The 18,409-nt window shown below is 40.3% G+C and overlaps 1 protein-coding gene across 4 annotated transcripts in view; it reads right to left on the bottom strand.

Annotated features, from left to right (window-relative positions):
* DACH1 (dachshund family transcription factor 1) overlaps positions 1-18,409 on the bottom strand; it is a 519,370-nt gene that overhangs the window by 250,068 nt on the left and 250,893 nt on the right. For all 4 annotated transcript variants that reach the window (XM_069205293.1, XM_069205292.1, XM_069205291.1 and 1 more), the window contains exon 3: positions 827-988. In XM_069205293.1, coding sequence (XP_069061394.1) covers positions 827-988 — 162 coding nt within the window. The remainder of the gene's footprint in view (positions 1-826; positions 989-18,409) is intronic.

Below are 18,409 nucleotides of genomic sequence, written 5' to 3'. Positions count from 1 at the left end.
GCACAGTGGCACATTCACTGAGGCCCATTATTGCACGTCTCCATTTAGGACACTATCCTGAATGTAGATGGGGAAGACAACATGTACCAATGTGTATTTCTCTGGTTTCTTGTCTCTGTTGTTATCTCGATTTATTTATCTCTTGCCTCGCGTGTACAGAGAATCATTCTATATATCTCAAGCTGTACAAGTGGGTAATATAATCATTAATTAATTCTATGGGCTGATATTTGAGCTGTCTAAAATGAAAAAAAAAACTGTAAATCAAATAGTAACAATAAGTTTATGCGTAGGCTATCTATCGCACATTCTAAAGTACTACAATATTTGTTCACACAAGGCATTCAAGATTTATGTAAAGCCGAAAAAACAACCCTCTAAAGTCGTCAAGAGAAATGTGAAGTGCTTTATACAACTACTAAATAAATAAACATAATGAGAAAGGCACGGGCTTTCATGTGTTTGCGCTGGTGATTTCGGTAACATCGTAGTGCCAAGGGCACCTTACAATAATGTGTTCCTTAGACTCTTATCTGACACTACACCTGCCACATGCACAATACATAGTCCTAACAATGAGCCGCTTCCTGTCTGAGAAAATGTGATCTATAGCCTGTGAGGAAAGAATCATTTGCAAGTAATACTCTTTCCATATTGGTCTAAAGGTGCACCTTCCGCCTAACGTTTAAAATATCAAGTCTGAAGCCCTTCATCATGTTTCTGCAAAACAATGGCTCACCCTTTCATTGTGAGATGAGTGAAATTAGCTGATAGAAATGAGAACAAAAATTGTCAAAGTCTGACTGTTTGCATTATTAGAACTTACCAACACTTGAATTTAAGTCCCCGTTCTCTGAATCCGTGCCATGCTGGTTATTACTGCCATGATAGTTGGTCATAGCTTCTAATTTGATTTTTTTCACCTTCATTGCTTCGGCTATGGCCGCATTAGTGGCAGCTGCCGCTGCCGCAGCTGCTGCTGTCAACCCTGTGAAAGACAGAAGTAAAACTGAATATCATAAAACTATAGTCTGACTCATTTAATCACTAAAGCACTCAAGAAGGGCGATTTGCTCCTAATAAGTTCATATTAGACGACCTTCCATAATATTTAAAAAAATAATTTGGGGCATTTTTAAGAGCCCCTATGCTGCCTTAGTGCTCTGCTAGCAACATTTTTTTTATGCTAAGGTAGCCTTTTCCCCATGCCATATTTACAAAGTGGTGCAATGCTTGCATTGTGCCACTTTGTAACCCCTTGCGCCAAATTATGCCTGCGCCAGGCATAATGTATGCAAGTGGACTTTCTGGTGCTAGGAGGTCCGGAAAAATGGCACAGTGAAATTTAACAGATTTTTGGTGTCATTTTTAACACCTGCTCAGAGCAGATTTTAAAATGATGCACCCATAGAAACCTATGGACCTCCTTGCACTTTGCTACACTAGTGTCAAAATGTTTGACACAAGTTTATCAAAGCGCCACAATAGCATCAAAAACTTTGGGACAATTGTGCTAACAAAAACCATGGTGTGCCGTATTAGAAATACGGTGCAACTATGATGTCGTTAGGTGCCGGTAGGGGGGCGTGGAGAAAGTGACACATCAGTTCTGATGCGCCACTTTTTCATAAATATGGGGCTTAGGGCAGATGTACGAAAGGAACTTACCCATTCTGTGTCTATGGGAAAATGTGTTCGTACATATGGCTCTTAGTTCCATAGATATAACTATGTGAGCTAGATGTGAGCACATGTTCTAGAGTGCAACCTCCCAGAATTTTCTTTGCGTCTTTTAGCGCTACAATGAAAAATGCCATGATCACCCACCACCGCGGTAGTCGGTTTCTTATCCTTTGATAAATGAAAAAGATGACCAACTTGTCATTGAACCTTCTTCTTTATAATTTTCAAAAAAAGTTCTCTGCAACATGTGGATAAACTACTTCAATATCTTACCAAATGGTATGTTAACGTATCCTGTGCAGAGCTAAATAGTGCTACTGTGGCAACAAGTTGATTTGGTGAGCAACAATGAATGATGTCTTAGGGAGAAAGGTTTACACTGTACAGTAAATTCAAGAGATTCAAAAGATGCATTATAGAATTATGTAAAAGGGAGTGTTTCATTTTTTCCAACAACTTTAGCCCACGTTGTCTTAAAAGGTGCACCCAATTTTTATGAAGCAACCATAAGTAATAAAATCATGCCATACAATTTATGATGCCAGAACAGTGACATATAAGATGCATTTAAGCAACATTTTAAATTTGCATAGAATTTCAGTCTATATTGACAGTTAGTACTTTTATGTACAGTATACACCGCCAAACACTGTAGAGGAAAGGCAACCTTCAGTTTACCTGTGCGAACTTGCAAATGATACTGAAATGGCAAATTACTAACAAGAGCACTTGATACAGATTTAGCATTTGTTCTTAAAAATTGCCACCGAAGCATTGAATCAATTTTGCTTTGATCCTTAAAGGATGAACTTCATGACTTGGATTAGTTAAGTTAAAACATTAGTATCCCATTAACTGCTCCCTTCCCAGTAAATGTCAGCATCAATTTAAATGCATGTTCTCCAGCAAAATAGTAAATTATAGTGCTAATATTAACTTGATGTCAATAGTTTAATACTATTCAAATCTTTTTGAAAAATAATTGTCAGATAAAATATACCATCCATATTAGAAAAACCTTTTCAGTTCATTGAATTTGCCAAAGAGAATTTGTAATTATTTTAAAAAATAAAAAGTATTCCAAGTTCAGGACACAGATTTTTCACCAAAGAATTGTATATATGGGGTAGTTAGCACATATATTCTAAGTGTTACCACAAAATACATATTACGATGATTTATAGTAAATTTAAAGATGTCACATAACCTATATTGTTTGATGCAAAACCACTTTTAAACTTGTTATACAATAACCTAGATATATGTATTTATATGTGTTTTTCTATTTACCCAGATGTCACTTGTTAGTTCAAAATGTAGTTTTTGTGCTGTTTGGACTTTAGCACCTTTTCTAAAGCCTTGGACTAAGACTGGGGCATCTCATACAAACCATTACTTTCCTTCATTTTAGGCAGCAATGATTAATATCTTCTTAATTGTAGTACAGTCTTCCATACAGATACCTACATAATGTGCGTATACCCCACAAATGTCTGCAGATGTGACAAAATCCTGTGGTGTATCTTGTGAGCGGGACACAGTGTCAACCAGAAGGAGGTATTGACCAACTAAGAACCACACTGAGGCAGCCAGTTTCATTTTATAAGTGTGATTGCATAAGTCACGTGCCAATGTCAGTGTCAAACTTATTGACTTAGAAGCAGAAACTTGCATAACTTTGCCAATACATGTAGAGATACTATTCGTCTCACTTCTTGACCTTAGCAGTTACGTGCATGAATACGTTGGAACTGGCAGAAGGAAGATCTCACCGCTTTGTCCCACCCTCTTCCAATTTCTATAGGCCTAGTTCAGATGACAGAAGCTAGAAATGACAATCCTCCTCAGCTCCTTTTTAGGTTGAGCACGCAAGTGCTTTGACCTGTTGTAAGTGTTGTTGGATTTTAACCACGCTCATCTCGCGGCCATCACTTTCACTCGTTCGGAGGCCTGCCTTTCAAAAAGCACTTGATGTCGTTGGTAAATGCTTTACATTTGTCCTGCCTTGAGGTTTTTTTGGTCACACCTGGCAGACTGCCCCTGTTACATAGATTATTGCACGATTGTGGATATTCTTCAGGAAAACCTTTTTTTTTCTTTTGTCTCTCCCCTTCGTGAACAGCGCGAAAAGGCACAACAGCGTGAATTCGATTGGCGGTATTGGAGCACTGGTCACATTGTTCACAGTTATCTAATCAAAGTAATTTTTTTTTGGCTCTCCCCTAAAAACACTTGAAATTGGTGAATGCTTTACATAAAACAGAAATCCTCAAAGCGAAAGCGGCTCTCCTGGCACAGTGAAGAGCCGATACTACAATATTCACTGCACTCGGGAAACTCAACTCATAATGCTTTGCAGGGCATTACTTTTACAAAACATTTTTGCCCCTAACTCAGCCTGTGGTGGCCTAAGACAATGGGACCGCCACCAAAACGTTCAACATGATGTGCACTTTCTGTCTACATCATATTTGGGTCCCCAAGCTATGTTAGTGGGACCCCAAAATAATAACCTCTCCCACCATTCAGTGTCTTTTTAAGTGCTCTCATGGCTAGAACTTTTGTTTTACAGCTGAGAGTGGTTTATGTTTTAAGGAACTTGTTTGTAATATCATTGCTATAGCCCTGCTACTCTTAAAAATGTGTAATACACTATGCTATGTTCCATTATTTTATGCCATTTTTTTGTGTGTGGGCATGCCTTCTGGAGGTTAACTATATAGTTACATGACCATGTTTCTTACAAATGCTGTTTTCGTTGTGGTGGTTCTAAGCATTACAGTTATATCAACATACTAAAATATTCATGGCAACCGGAAACTTACCCCATAATGCTTTGCTGGACCTTACTTTTACAAAACAATTTTGTTCAGTCTGTGGTGGTCCTAGGACAATTGGATCACTGCCAAAACGTTCAGCACAATGTGCTCTTTCTGTCTACATCATCTCCGGGTCCCCACACTATGTTATGGGGACTTTAAAACAATAACTCCTACCACTATTCATTATCTTTTTAAGCTCTCTCATGGTTGGAGCTTTTGCTTTACATCTGAGTGAAATTATGTTTTATGGGCCTTGCTTGTAATATCATTGCAATAGACCTGCTTGTCTTGAAAATGTGTAATGAACTATGTTCTCTAGGAGCTAAATATATGGTTGTATTGCATTACTTCACCTGTTGTTTTTTCATGGGGTTATGCCATTTAGGGGCTAACAATATAGTTACATGACCATGTTTCTTACAAATGATATTTTTGTTATTGTGTTTTAAGCATTTCAGCCTAGTGCCAAAAGTATATTTCTGATAAAGGTTTATATGATAATTGTATATGTTTTAATAATCTCCCCTTATTACAATTATAACCATGATTCAGGCCAACTATACAACCTGATTACAGTATGACTGTTTGAACACTCTTGATATGTTTGGGTGACTCTTTTAGTTTATTTCTCCTCAGTGGTTGTCTTTTGTCTTTTTTGGGGGAACTGTATGAGCCAGCCCGACAACTCTGATGGTGGGGTGGTGAAAGTGGTATTCTATTGGAATTAGCATGGCAGATTTAAATTAGTATGCTAAATAGCAACATGTTCATTTTTTGCTGCAGATAAATGAAGAAGGTAAATGCTTCCATTCTAGTTATATGCAGGGCCACTGGAATTATATGGCAGGAAAATACCAAATTATGAGGCAGGGTTGACCTATTTATGTGACAAGAAATGTCCAGTTATGAACTTACGATGCCAATAGCTTTAACTCAAGAAAATGTAAGACCTATGGCATTGCAAATGCTTGTTAAGGTAAAGTGATGGTTAAGAGAAATCACAGGATAAAAACAGACAAACCAGCCTGTGAGTACTAAGCACTTCTTTTGCTTTTGACAGTGAACAATGAGTAAAAAACCTTAGAAAAGTTACCAAATGCCTTTACTTTACTTCCTGATTTAGCTTTTTGAACTGAAATGTGATCATTTGCATACTTTTCTGTCCACATTTGGACTTCAATCAAATGTAATTGCCACTAGTCTTTGCTGGTGGTAATACCATGTATTTTTGCATAGTTTAAAATGATTTCTTCAAATTATAGGATCGGGAAATGTTTCCATGATCTTGTAGATTTACCACAAAAATCAAGTGAGTGCCAACACTAATAGCTGTCGAAATCAGCTTTCCATGTAAACAAAAGGTTTTGCATTAATGAATAAATGAGCACATTAATGAATAAATAAATGAGCGCAAGGGAATATCTCATTCCTTATCAGAGGTACTAGAAAATGAAATTTTTCCTAGATAAAATAAAAAGACAATGCTATAAAGCAAAATCATATTGGGAGTAAGTTTCTTTTCTCATGTAAGCCTTTCATAGTATCTTTACCAATCGCAGATGATAGTGAAGAAACCACCAAAACCATAACATGAAATATGGGAAACATGGCAGCAAAAAAAGACAATTGTAATATCATATGAAGAAATAAAGAATACAATGATCGAGCAGAATTATTGAGGAAAATTGACTGGGCTGAAAGTGTAAGCCAATGGTGTCATTGCAAAGAAAACAAAAACTACAATGTCATTAGTCACATGGGGGCATATTTTGGGAATTGGCATAGGGCAGCGCCGCAAGTCTTCTTGCAGTGTTGCTCTAGGTCAATGTAAAAGAGCCGGAATGCAATGTATTTATGAAACACGGTGCATTTCTGTCCTTTCCCTGCAGTGGCGCATAATTGACTACCTAGCGCCAACGCAGGCACCCTGCATGCAGCAGCACACATGGAAAGGGGAGGAAATGAGGAAAACCTAAAATATTTCTCCTTGTTATGCCTGGTCTGAGGAGGCGTAAGATTTTGGTGCTGTCCCAGGTTTATTTGATTAAGTAAATCAGGGGCAGCATCAAAATCCATGGGTGTTGCGTGCAGAGTAACGCAACACTGCTTTGTCTTACTCTATATCTGTGAGACCATGAAATGTCACACAAAGATACGGTTGAGAGGCTTGCGCCGCTGGAGGGTAAAAAAAAGTGGCACAAGCCTCTTGTAAAAATGCCCCATGGACTAAATAAGTCTTTAATGGCCAGGAAATAACAAAAAGTAACATCACAGTTAAAGTGAGTGTGATAAATAAAAAAATGAAAATAAGGCTACAAGGAAAGTAATAAAAGGCATAAATGAAAGTCAAAAGGGGAACACTGATGTGAATATGACAGATTAACAATAAAATATAGAATAAACGCCAATTCGAAATCAAGTTGAACATTTCAAATCATCAAAGTGTCAAAATAGTGACTAGAATACAAAACAACTATGAGGAGTAACATTTTCAGCCCATTGTCACATTCTGTAAAACTCTTCTGCAACCTTAAAAGTAAAGTGATAAACTAGTTAATACAGCTGGTATAGGCCACACAATCATTTCCCAAAGAGAAGCTCTGACAGAGGAAACAAAAAACTTGGACCATTATTACATAATTAGAGCACTCCAATTAAGGACAATTAAAACAGGTGACACACCCACTTGCCTATCTTACATTCTTGAAATGCACAAATCGTGGACAGTTAGGCTATAGCAGAGGTTCACTAAATACTGTGCTGCAGAATGCTCACTGCTGTCGGCTGAGTGGTGCTCTGTGCAGCAACCTTGTCAGTGTGTGTTCTGGGGAAACACTTCTGGCATTTCAAGGGCGACTTTGACGCTAGAAGCGAAGAGACACGTGCTCCTGAACAATGCTTCACAATTCTTGTCTATCTTTCTTCGGAGGGATGGGGCCAAGATTGGGGTCACCTGCCTCTAATTACAAACTTGGTGACAACAGCATAAGAACACTGTTAAACATCAAAAAAGATAAAACCAATTTCACCAAATTGATGGAAATGAACCTTAGCACTTGCATTAAAAAAATTATAGCTGATTTTTCCTTTTTGTTTTTAAATATCGAGCCAAAATATTGGGGAGCTAAGTTCATATTGATAACTGTAGATTTACAATCCTTGGCTCCATATATATGCACCTTAACTATAATATAGACATATAGGGGGTTATTACAACTTTGGAGGAGGTGTTAATCCGTCCCAAATGTGACGGATATACCACCAGCCGTATTACGAGTTCCATAGGATATAATGGACTCGTAATACGGCTGGTAGTATATCCGTCACTTTACCGTCACTTTTGGGACGGATTAACACCTCCTCCAAAGTTGTAATAACCCCCATAGTGCCAAGGTAAATATATGTGAATTCAGTAAAGTAAACCTACGCAAATATATATACTTATCTTGTCGATTTTTAGTCATGTGTACTTTTGTCACTGATATATTTGTATTGTGACACTTAAAACTGAATAATCTGGTACCCAAACCTATTGATATGAGCAGCTTTAAAAATACATACTCACTCTACTATCACATAAATGCAATTGACAGAACACAAGCACAGCTATTAGCAATAGAAGGCTAATCTTTCCACAAGGAAGGAAATCGAACATGTGGCATTAATACGCAGTCCTGCTTCCAAACCATCTGATAGGCAGATGGTCTAAATCTTATTCTGCAGCTGAAAGGATGGGGCATGCAATTTAAAACCTTGTTTGCATTCTAACTAGTATGAGAGCCATATTGTTATACGCAATATATCACAGCATAGTTTAAACATTCTAGTTTGTTTCAATCATAAATGTTTATGGTCGTGTTTGTCTTTTGGGATTTGTTTGCTATTGAAATCAACTACATGGTTTTATGAAAGTCAGAAGAGATCACTAGAATGGATTATACATATGCACAGCTAATTCAACAACAGCCCAGCATGTGATTAAAGCATAGCTTAAATAGTGGAAAGTATGGTACAGCCTCATCTCCACATTAGAGCCGCCTCTTCCTTTCTTGAATTTTGCAAAACGCTAACAACCTGGCTTTTCTATAAACCATTTTACCATAGGCAGGGATAGAAACACACACCTGCTCAGTGCCAGAATTCCCTGGTGGATGATAGATCACTTTACAAATACACATAACATAACATGATGTCCAATATTGCAAATACAGCAAAATATATCGCAAATTCAGGTTTAATCACAACTTCTGCTATTATTCACTAACTTCCTTCTGTTATGCATTTCATATCCTATTTACAGGGCTAGATTTATCATGCATAAAGTGAGATTACATTCTTTCATGCCAAGGAGGCCATACTTTGCATTTCCAAGGGCACCCTGGAAGCACATTATTCTAGCCAATTGTCTACTGTAGCCTTGCTGTAGTGCAGGCCACACCCATTTTCACTTACACTGTACATGCATACTATTGTGAAACATATACACCTGACATATTAGCGCTCTGGTTGTAACAGAAAACACATAGACAAATTACAGAAGGATAACAACACTGGTAGGGCTCTGTCTGCTATGCCCATATTATACTTTTCTGTGCTAAGGTTCGTGAAATGGAAGTGGTGACAGAACTGTGAAAGATGAGATGCTGCAAAGGTTATGCTGAACTGAATTGCCACTTCATTGCCAAAAAGCATGCCTAGGAGCTTTTGGCATTTAAGTATAATATGTAAGACCGTATTTGAATAAAAATATATGTCCACTTACTATTTGGGAAAGAAAAATAGGGTTTTTCTCAAAATGGAAACTCTAGGAGTAACCCTTCACCAGAGGGTATCAATGAACACCTATTTTTTTTATGACTATGTTCACTTATTGAGTACATTGAAAAAAATAATTAAAGGAAAATGGCAAGCTCATGTTCAGTCAAATGATAGTAGGACGGGATTAGATTAATGGAGTAGTACACAGTTCCGATGCTCTGCAAGTAACATACAGCTGCTAGGCTAAAATACAATGAGTTAACAATGATGCAAAAGTTATATTTGGGAGAATTCACCAAAATATCTAAAAAGACTATTCGGATTGTTATAACCAGCAAGATTTCCGCAGTAATTAGTTCTACATAAAACAGTTATGCCTACTAAAATAACAGTAGGGGAAAGGCTATTTACCATAATTGGGTAAAACAACACTGAGGTAGTCATTGCCAGGGCCGCGGTGGCGATCTTCACTGCCAAAGGCCCGGTGGTGAAGACCACCAGATTACGAGTGTGGCGGTTTGGCCTGTGCCAAACCGCCACTTACCCGTTCCTACCGCCAGGGCGGTTGGACCCGCTGTGCCGGAGATGAGCATCTCCGACCCGGGGGTCCACCCAATACTGCTGGCGGTATCACGAGTCCCCTTTCCACCAGGGATTTCATGGCGGTAGCACTGCTATGTAATCCCTGGTGGAAAGGCTACTGACGACAGGAGTTTGCATTCCTGTCACCAGTAGACAACTCCCCCACTCCCCACCATCTACCCAAGAGTCCCCCACCCTCTCTTCCCCTACAACATTCCCACCTCCCTGAACCTCCCAGTAAACCCCTTCCCTCTGCTCCCAGTAGTGAACCCCCTTCCCCCAATCTCCGTACTTGCCCCTAAACCCCCGCATACAAGCACACACCCATAGACATGCACACCCTGCACTCACTCACTCACACTTACTACACCCTTAAACTCATGCACACACACACACAACACCTGCCAAATCCATACAAAGATAGATCCTTGCATGCACAACACCCCACTTACACACGCACCCAGTACATCCACCCACATTGACACCCCCCCTCCTTTTCTCAATATGCATACACACACAACACCCACCCCTGTTTACATACATTCACACATGCACCCTGACCAAGCATTCACATTCACCCACACACGTATCACCATCACCACATTTACACACAGACACACATGCATGCATGCACAAACACTCCCCTCCCTCCCCCAATTAATTACACGCATACACACACTCACACACATCCATTCACACACCCAACACCCCTTCCCCTTGCAGAGGACACTTACCTTGTCCGACGAGGAACACCTCCCTGAGGGGACAGGACCCAGCGTTGCTACTGCCGGCAGCGCCCCACCATCAAGACATCACCAGGGCATAATACAGGTCGTAATTTGACGGGTGGTGTCCTACTGGTTAGTGGGGCTGGTGGTGGAACCGTCCCTGCACCTCCGACCGCCAGTACGACTAATGGAGGATTTCCACCCAAATTGTGGCGGAAATCCTTGAGCACTCGTAATATGGCGGTCGGATGCTAGCACTGGTGATCCTCTGGCGCCCACGACTTTGGCAGTCTAAGGAAAAGACCGCCAAAGCCGGAATGACCACTTTGGTCTACTAGACACATGGAAAAAAAACATCTAAACTCCATAAAAGGATGTCATTAAGTAAATAAATACATGTTAAACACAAAATAAAAAAAGTTCTTTTTTCAATGAAAGATGGGTTGAATTGTTATGATTGTCCATGTATTTAATTCATTATCCGGTGTAGATTAACCTTTACTTTTCAGCTACTGTGAACCCATTACTGTGTCATCAAGAACTTCAAGAAACCAGACACATGTAAATGAAAATAAATAATTAAGGCAAACAAGCCAAAATTGTATTGCCATTCCACAGCAAAATCGATCCATAAAATGTAGTTAAAATATATTTTTGCAAGTATTTACATAAGTAAATGGTCCTGGGTATAAGATTCTTTGTTTTGTTAGGTCTCCTTGTAAAAAGCTCAACAACATCGGCAGAAGCAGACATTAAAGTTGATCTAAATATACACATGCGGTTACTTACAACAAGTTCAAACCAATGTGGTCAAATATTGAAGGATGATTGTAGAGGTTTGCACCTGAAATTATGAAGATGCACAGATTGTAGGAGCTGAGTTATCAAACTAATCCTTAATTTATGCTTGCTACGTGTCTCCAATAATGATAACACTGATTATTTGGTTTAGAAAGTCATCATAACTGATGCACACAGATGATCTGATGAAAAGACTCAACTGTAAAGTAATAAAATCAGAAGGGTATTGCTGTAGGTTAACCCCTCCATTTGGATTAAGTGAACACGTGTTTCTGGTGTTCACAATGGTTTCAAACCATATTCTTTGGATGCTGTCATCATTTCAGTGTTCCCTGGAGTATTACTGGAATTCTACAGGTAGCAATTTTTTCATGAGCAAACATCTGTACATTTGCTCACGTGAAGTGATAAGAGCAAGATTAAATACACTTGCTGTTTTTTTCTTCTTTCTCCTCCCTTCCTAAACCCCAACCACTTTTTCGGTGTTCCTTGCCAATTTTCATCATGAAAACTTATTTTCTAAGCCTATTACAGGAGTAAAGGGTTATCCATGTAGAGGTTAAGAGTGTGCCTAGAAACGTTTTGGAGTACTCAAAGCTAAGTTAGTTAGTGTGCATTGAGTTTCCAGGTCATCATTTCCCTAGAATGCTTCCTGCCTGTCCAAACTGGTGTACTATTGTGTGTGAGTAAATTGACTAAACAGTGCAATTATTATTTTGTGAATTTGAAATATACATTTGCGTGTGTGTGTGTGTGTGTGTGAATGAACAACCATTGCATGTGCAAATCACTATGGGAATCATGATCTCAGGATCAGTTTATGTAAATTGTGAGATGATAACAATGGCACTATCCCTTACTAGGATCTGTTAGAGCTTAGTAATATAAATCTGAGCTCACCCCTTAGTAGCTATAGCACAGAGCAGAATGGCTTAACTTAGGAGAAATGTGTGAAGCATTTAACAATTCAAAAACAGTTCTAATACGGAAAACATCCCACAATAAAAGACCCACTCCAATTTCTAAAAACAGAGAGAACTTGTCTAAACAAATAAGCACAAAAAACACAAAAATCTGATTTTGGGATCTGAAGATACATTTTTTAAAACTTTCATTTGTTTCTAGCGCCAAAAAGCTCAAAGCGCCAACTGCAGATATCTGGTCATGCTAGGCCGGGTCAAAGTTCAAAGTTAAGGCCAACTGTGTTAGAATGCGTGTTGAATACATGGACCAGGTTTGTCCCTGTGAGAAGTTTACCTTATGACGTAGTAGTTTTTCCAGAGAAAAGTCTTTGTTGCCGAGGTGATCCAAAGAGGGGATCATCAATGGCAGCTAGATGAAATGCATGAACCCGATAGGAGCCCTGGCTCCAGTGGGAAGTTCAAGGCTCTCTACATCGATGGTGAGTAAACTTCAAGCAGGTAAAGTCTTGGCATTGGTTCTTGTAAAGTGCTGTAAGTTTGGACTTAACAACTTTTCTGGAATTAAGTATCGTTTAAATGGGGCAAACCAGCTAGTTGAGAAAGAGCAGCAGTTCAAATATCAGCAGCTGTGGTCTGGCGATGGTTCGGTGGTAGCCTCTATTTCTTTTGGAGACAAGTTCTGAAAATGTTTCTATGTGTCTAATCTTGCAAAGGGAGAAAGAGTACAGTCTCAAATCAGCCAAGGGTGCGGGACATATGGGTACTATTTGGGGACTAGGACTCGATCTCACAGACGCCACCAACAGGGCCCAGGGCACACCTAGTTGGAACTGGTCAGCTGAGCTCAGCAAAGATTTGGGCTTCTAGCAGCTTTTGCTAGCTAACTAGCCCCGGAGTTCACTCTTCTGACCTGGGTGCAAGTGGGCAGCAGGTCCAGCCCTTGGTATTTTTCTCCATGGTTCAACAGCAGGTACTGCCCTTTTTCAATCTTCCACAGGTCCAGAAGTGTTCTGAAAAGGGTATTGAAGCTGCTGCTTTCATGCCCAGTGCCAGCCCGTGGGCAACAAAAACTTTCATCCACTCCCTAGCCAATGGGATAAAAGTTACCAGGGGTGAACCTACCCCAAATTGCAGAACTTTCTGTGTGCTGTATTGTACATCGTCCCACAGTGTGTCTCTCTCTATGTAAAATCAAAATGATAGATGCTTTCTTCCCTTGTGTAGAGCTACCTGGACCCACCAAGAGGTGTGACTAGTATAATGGATAAACCAGCCCATGTGGTCACTCTAAATTTGTTCTGGGGGCAGCCCCTCCCCAATTATATTGATGCCCATTTGAATATCGGGACAATGAAGGGGCAGGTCTAGTTATAAGTTACATCTGCTTGTGACTTTAAAAGTTTAATTAAGTTCCTGGGCATAGCCAAGATGGCAATCCTATCAGAAGGAAAAAACCTTCCCCACACCCAAGCCTTTCGTCCACTGTCTGGGAGCAATATACATGTAACCACATGATAGTCATTGACAGTCAAGTGACAATGAACAATGGCAGAAAGTCACATTTGGCTCAGACAGGAAAATGGCAACATTCTAAAAGTGGCATTTTCAATAGTAATTTAAAACTCACGCAACCATTAGATTAGATTTCAAATCCTAAAACCCAAGTATTAAGAAGGAAGGTTTAGGAGTGGCAAAAGGTTTATTTTGAAAGATCGAGTTAGCAGTTTTAAAACTACACACTCAGGCTGTATCAGCAAGCCTAAAAACATGCTTACACTGTCACTTTAGCAGTGGTACAATATGTTCTAAAGCCCATTAGGTGACATTTAACTTACAGGCACTAGGTACACTGGGTGCCATGTACTAAGGACTTACAGGTAATTCAAATGTTTCAATTAGGATTTTTAACAAATTCAACAAGATTTTAGGGGGCAGATCTTATGCACTGGACCTTGCTAGCAAAGTCCTAGTGTACAGAGTTCAGCATCAGTCCACAAAATGGAGGTGATCATGCAAAATTATACATTTTCTTATTGCAATGGCAGCAGTGCCGGACACGATTGCATCTTTGGGATTCAAGCCTGCAGCAACATGAATAAAGGTCAACATGTAATTTATGGCAATTAACCAGTAGAAACAACATGCTGCACCAATCGCTTGCAAATGTCTGTCCAAATTTGCCCAATGCTGGACCCATTAATGAAATGTGGTGCTAGAGTGTGTCATTTTATTTTAACTATATTGTTCAGACTCACTTGAACAACTTTCTTCACAAACTTTTTTCGATCAATTGAGGCCACCGTTTTGTTTTACAGCCAGTTTCCGCCGTGGGTTTATTATGATTTTCCATCTATTATATGCCCTTTGGCAGCAAAGAACAACTGCATGGCCAAAAGAATTGTAAGTGACTCATATTATGTTCCTTATCCTTTGTTGCTACAGATATTTCCACCTAAGAGAAACATTTATCCATTGTGTGAGATGAAATAAAAATCTCTTTTGTGCATTCAGACAGAAACCTTTTTAGAATATCGGAGTCATAATAAATCCCGTTCCTCAAAATGTATCTTCTTTTAAATAGACCTCCAGATTATGCGTGCGTTCATGATCCCGTAAAAATGATCTTTTAAAACCTTATGAAATAGATAATCAGATAGAATGAATTGAGGTTCTGGATAACTTTTGTCTCTATTTTTTTTTAAACGTTGCACAAATAAGTATTGCCCGCCCATTTAAAAATCACAGTGTAGATTTTAAAAACCTTTCTTGTGAAAGTGAAGGTAATATCAAGTTAAGTTCACCGCGAAGCAAAATGTGTGCATAGCTATCCTTATTTGAGTAACACACAAACTTCAGCAGTCTAGACTTTCGCTTGGACATTGGTCACACCAAAACGGCAATCAGTATTTGCAAGTTATGGCACTATGGTGGTCATTCTGACCCTGGCGGTCTTTGACCGCCAGGGCGGAGGACCGCGGGAGCACCGCCGACAGGCCGGCGGTGCTCCAATGGGGATTCCGACCGCGGCGGTAAAGCCGCGGTCGGACCGGCACCACTGGCGGGGTCCCGCCAGTGTACCGCGGCCCCATTGAATCCTCCGCGGCGGCGCAGCTTGCTGCACCGCCGCGGGGATTCCGACCCCCCCTACCGCCATCCAGATCCCGGCGGTCGGACCGCCGAGATCCGGATGGCGGTAGGGGGGGTCGCGGGGCCCCTGGGGGCCCATGCAGTGCCCATGCCACTGGCATGGGCATTGCAGGGGCCCCCGTAAGAGGGCCCCTACATGTATTTCACTGTCTGCTGCGCAGACAGTGAAATACGCGACGGGTGCAACTGCACCCGTCGCACAGCTTCCACTCCGCCGGCTCGATTCCGAGCCGGCTTCATCGTGGAAGCCTCTTTCCCGCTGGGCTGGCTGGCGGTCTGAAGGCGACCGCCCGCCAGCCCAGCGGGAAAGTCAGAATTACCGCCGCGGTCTTTCGACCGCGGAATGGTAACCTGACGGCGGGACTTTGGCGGGCGGCCTCCGCCGCCCGCCAAGGTCAGAATGAGGGCCTATGTGTATCAAACTATGGAAATTGAAGCCAACATGCTCCATCATTTTCAAACCACAGGGATGCACAGGGATGCACCGTATTTAATGGTGCACCCCTGTGTTGCTCCCTGGGAAGGCGCTAAATATGCTGCTGAGTGGCAACACAGCCACCCTTGCGCCATGGTGCAAGGAAGGCTGCATTGCGGGGGAGATTGTTTTTGTGCAGGCAGGGACACCTTCCCCCACAAAAACAATCTTCAATGGCCTTTTACTCTTTCTATGTGTGCTGCAGAATGCAGAACACATAGAAAGAGCAAAGAACTAGGAGAAATGAAAGCATGTCTCCTTGTTGCGCCATGCTAATGCCACTCCAGGGGTGGCGTTAGATTTTGCCGCTGCCTCGGGTTTACGAAAACTTGTAAATCTGGGGAAGTGTCAAAATGCAAATGGTCTTGTAGATCTGGCCCTCAATGATTTCACAGTCATGTTGTAAGCATTCAGAAAATCACGAGTGTAGCGCTAGTATGGGTTTAACGATATGCTCTCCTATAATTTAACTTGTGTTATTATTGAAAATAAATTTCCTTATATGTAATGGTCTAAGTTTTATTTACAAGCTACTACAAAAACTACAGAGTGGTCATAAGGTGCCATTCAAGGCTACTCTTCAATATGTCTCTTGTTAAGAAAAGCAATGCCAAAACAAATGGCCCTAAAACAATATAGGTGATATTACAACAGGAAGTGGTGTAATTTTGAAAGAATGTTAGTAGCTGAAAAAAGAATCACTGGCTGATACTGACAAAGGCAAATATGAAGTGATATCTTGAAAAGGGGAACTGGGTGGGTGGATGAAAGTAAAGGATAAGATGTTGCAAATTTATATGTTTCAGGACATAGGGGCATATATATATGAAATATTGGCCACAAAACACAAGCCCCAAATTGCGATCAGTGTTTTTGGGACAGATGTTTAATTTTGCGAAGTGAGCTCGATATTAGTATGTTGGTTCACAATATTCCAAATCATAGTGCTTCGCAATTACACTTAGCTCATCACTATTAATGAAGTAGGCCAGAAGTTGCAATTCAGTATGATTGGTGGCCATCGCATGTATGGCCTGATGGAGTCACCAGACCATTTCTTCTATTGTCACTTTGACTTTTTTTTAATGCAGAACATTTGCCTTAAAGGAAATAAGAGTGAGTTTAAAAAAAGTTTTTAACATTTTTATTTGAAGTTTTATAAGTTTGATTGAGAGTGAACAATGGTCCCTCACACCCATGTCTACTTCCCACAAAATGTTTTGTTCATTCAGGTGTACTGTAAAGTGTCAATGTTTTACAACTGGATGTCAGCCACAAAAAATAAATACATACCACAAAAAATCACAATTTGGAAGGAAAGACCTAAATACGCCATAAACAATTTTCGTTGTGTCTCTGTAAAAACACATTACTGTACATCGCAAAAACATTTTTGAGGTGACAAACTCTTAGCTGGATAACTAATGGTTGAACGCACTCCGGTTTTTCACAAAGTCTTTTTATATAGATGCTCAAAGGCAAGATTATGCGTGTAGAACTTGGTTTTGCCCTGCCCCACAGCAAAGTAAATATTGCTTGAACTAGCTGGAGTGCGAGATGCATAGACCTAGCAATCCAGAGTAATCCAAGTTTTTTACATTTTCTACAGAAGTTTCAAAGTTCAAATGGAAGCAACATGATTTCAATCTTCAAATGCAAAAGCAATTCCTATCCAGGCTTTATTTAGCTTTATTTCAATGCATGTCCAAAATCACATTTCATCATGGGTTACCGGAGTTGAAAACAACCAATGCATTTTAGGCTACAAGCCCTCGTGACTCTGATGTAAAAAAGGCTCGTCAGCAAACCTTCACAAACATTATACATACGGTCAAAAGTAAACTGTTAAACATATTATAACATTCACTGCATTTAAATTCGTATCCACCACCAAAACATCCCTTCGGTAAGTTAAGCAAAAGTTCACTAACAAATTAATACCTAAAAGAAAAGATAACAAATAACCAGTGTTCCATGCGCCCCAAATAAAGTAAAATCAAAAAATGTGCTGTGATTAATGGTGAAAGAAAGTAACTAAGAGCCCAAACTAAACAATACCCATCCTTTAAACTGCACACTCCACTTACATTATAGCTGAAGATTTGACCTGGAAACCATTGTGTTAGTGCCATTGATGGCAGTTTCTCTCAGCGAACAGATCATTAATAAGCTCTTCATGAAACAGCTCAGGTGAAAACCATGCTTTTAAAGCTGTCAGCTCTCACAAAGCAAATATCTACCTCCTGAGGGTGGGCTCCTCGGGAGGTAGCAGGAACCAGCCCTGGGGGGTGGCAGTACCCTGGGCAATCTATGGCTCAATGAGAAGGGCCATGTAGAGGTGGTGTCACTCCAGGGTGTGGGGGCCATGCAGCCCCCCCCACATACTTTATGGACATACCATGGTCCCTAGGGCCAAGAGGGGTCCTTAGGACCCTCCATTATATTATAATTAATGAAGCCCCGGGGAAGTGATGGTCCCCAAGGGAAAGT

Source organism: Pleurodeles waltl, chromosome 8, assembly GCF_031143425.1.
Source record: "Pleurodeles waltl isolate 20211129_DDA chromosome 8, aPleWal1.hap1.20221129, whole genome shotgun sequence".
Taxonomy (NCBI): Eukaryota; Metazoa; Chordata; class Amphibia; order Caudata; family Salamandridae; genus Pleurodeles; species Pleurodeles waltl.
This window is presented reverse-complemented; position numbering and strand designations above follow the sequence as displayed.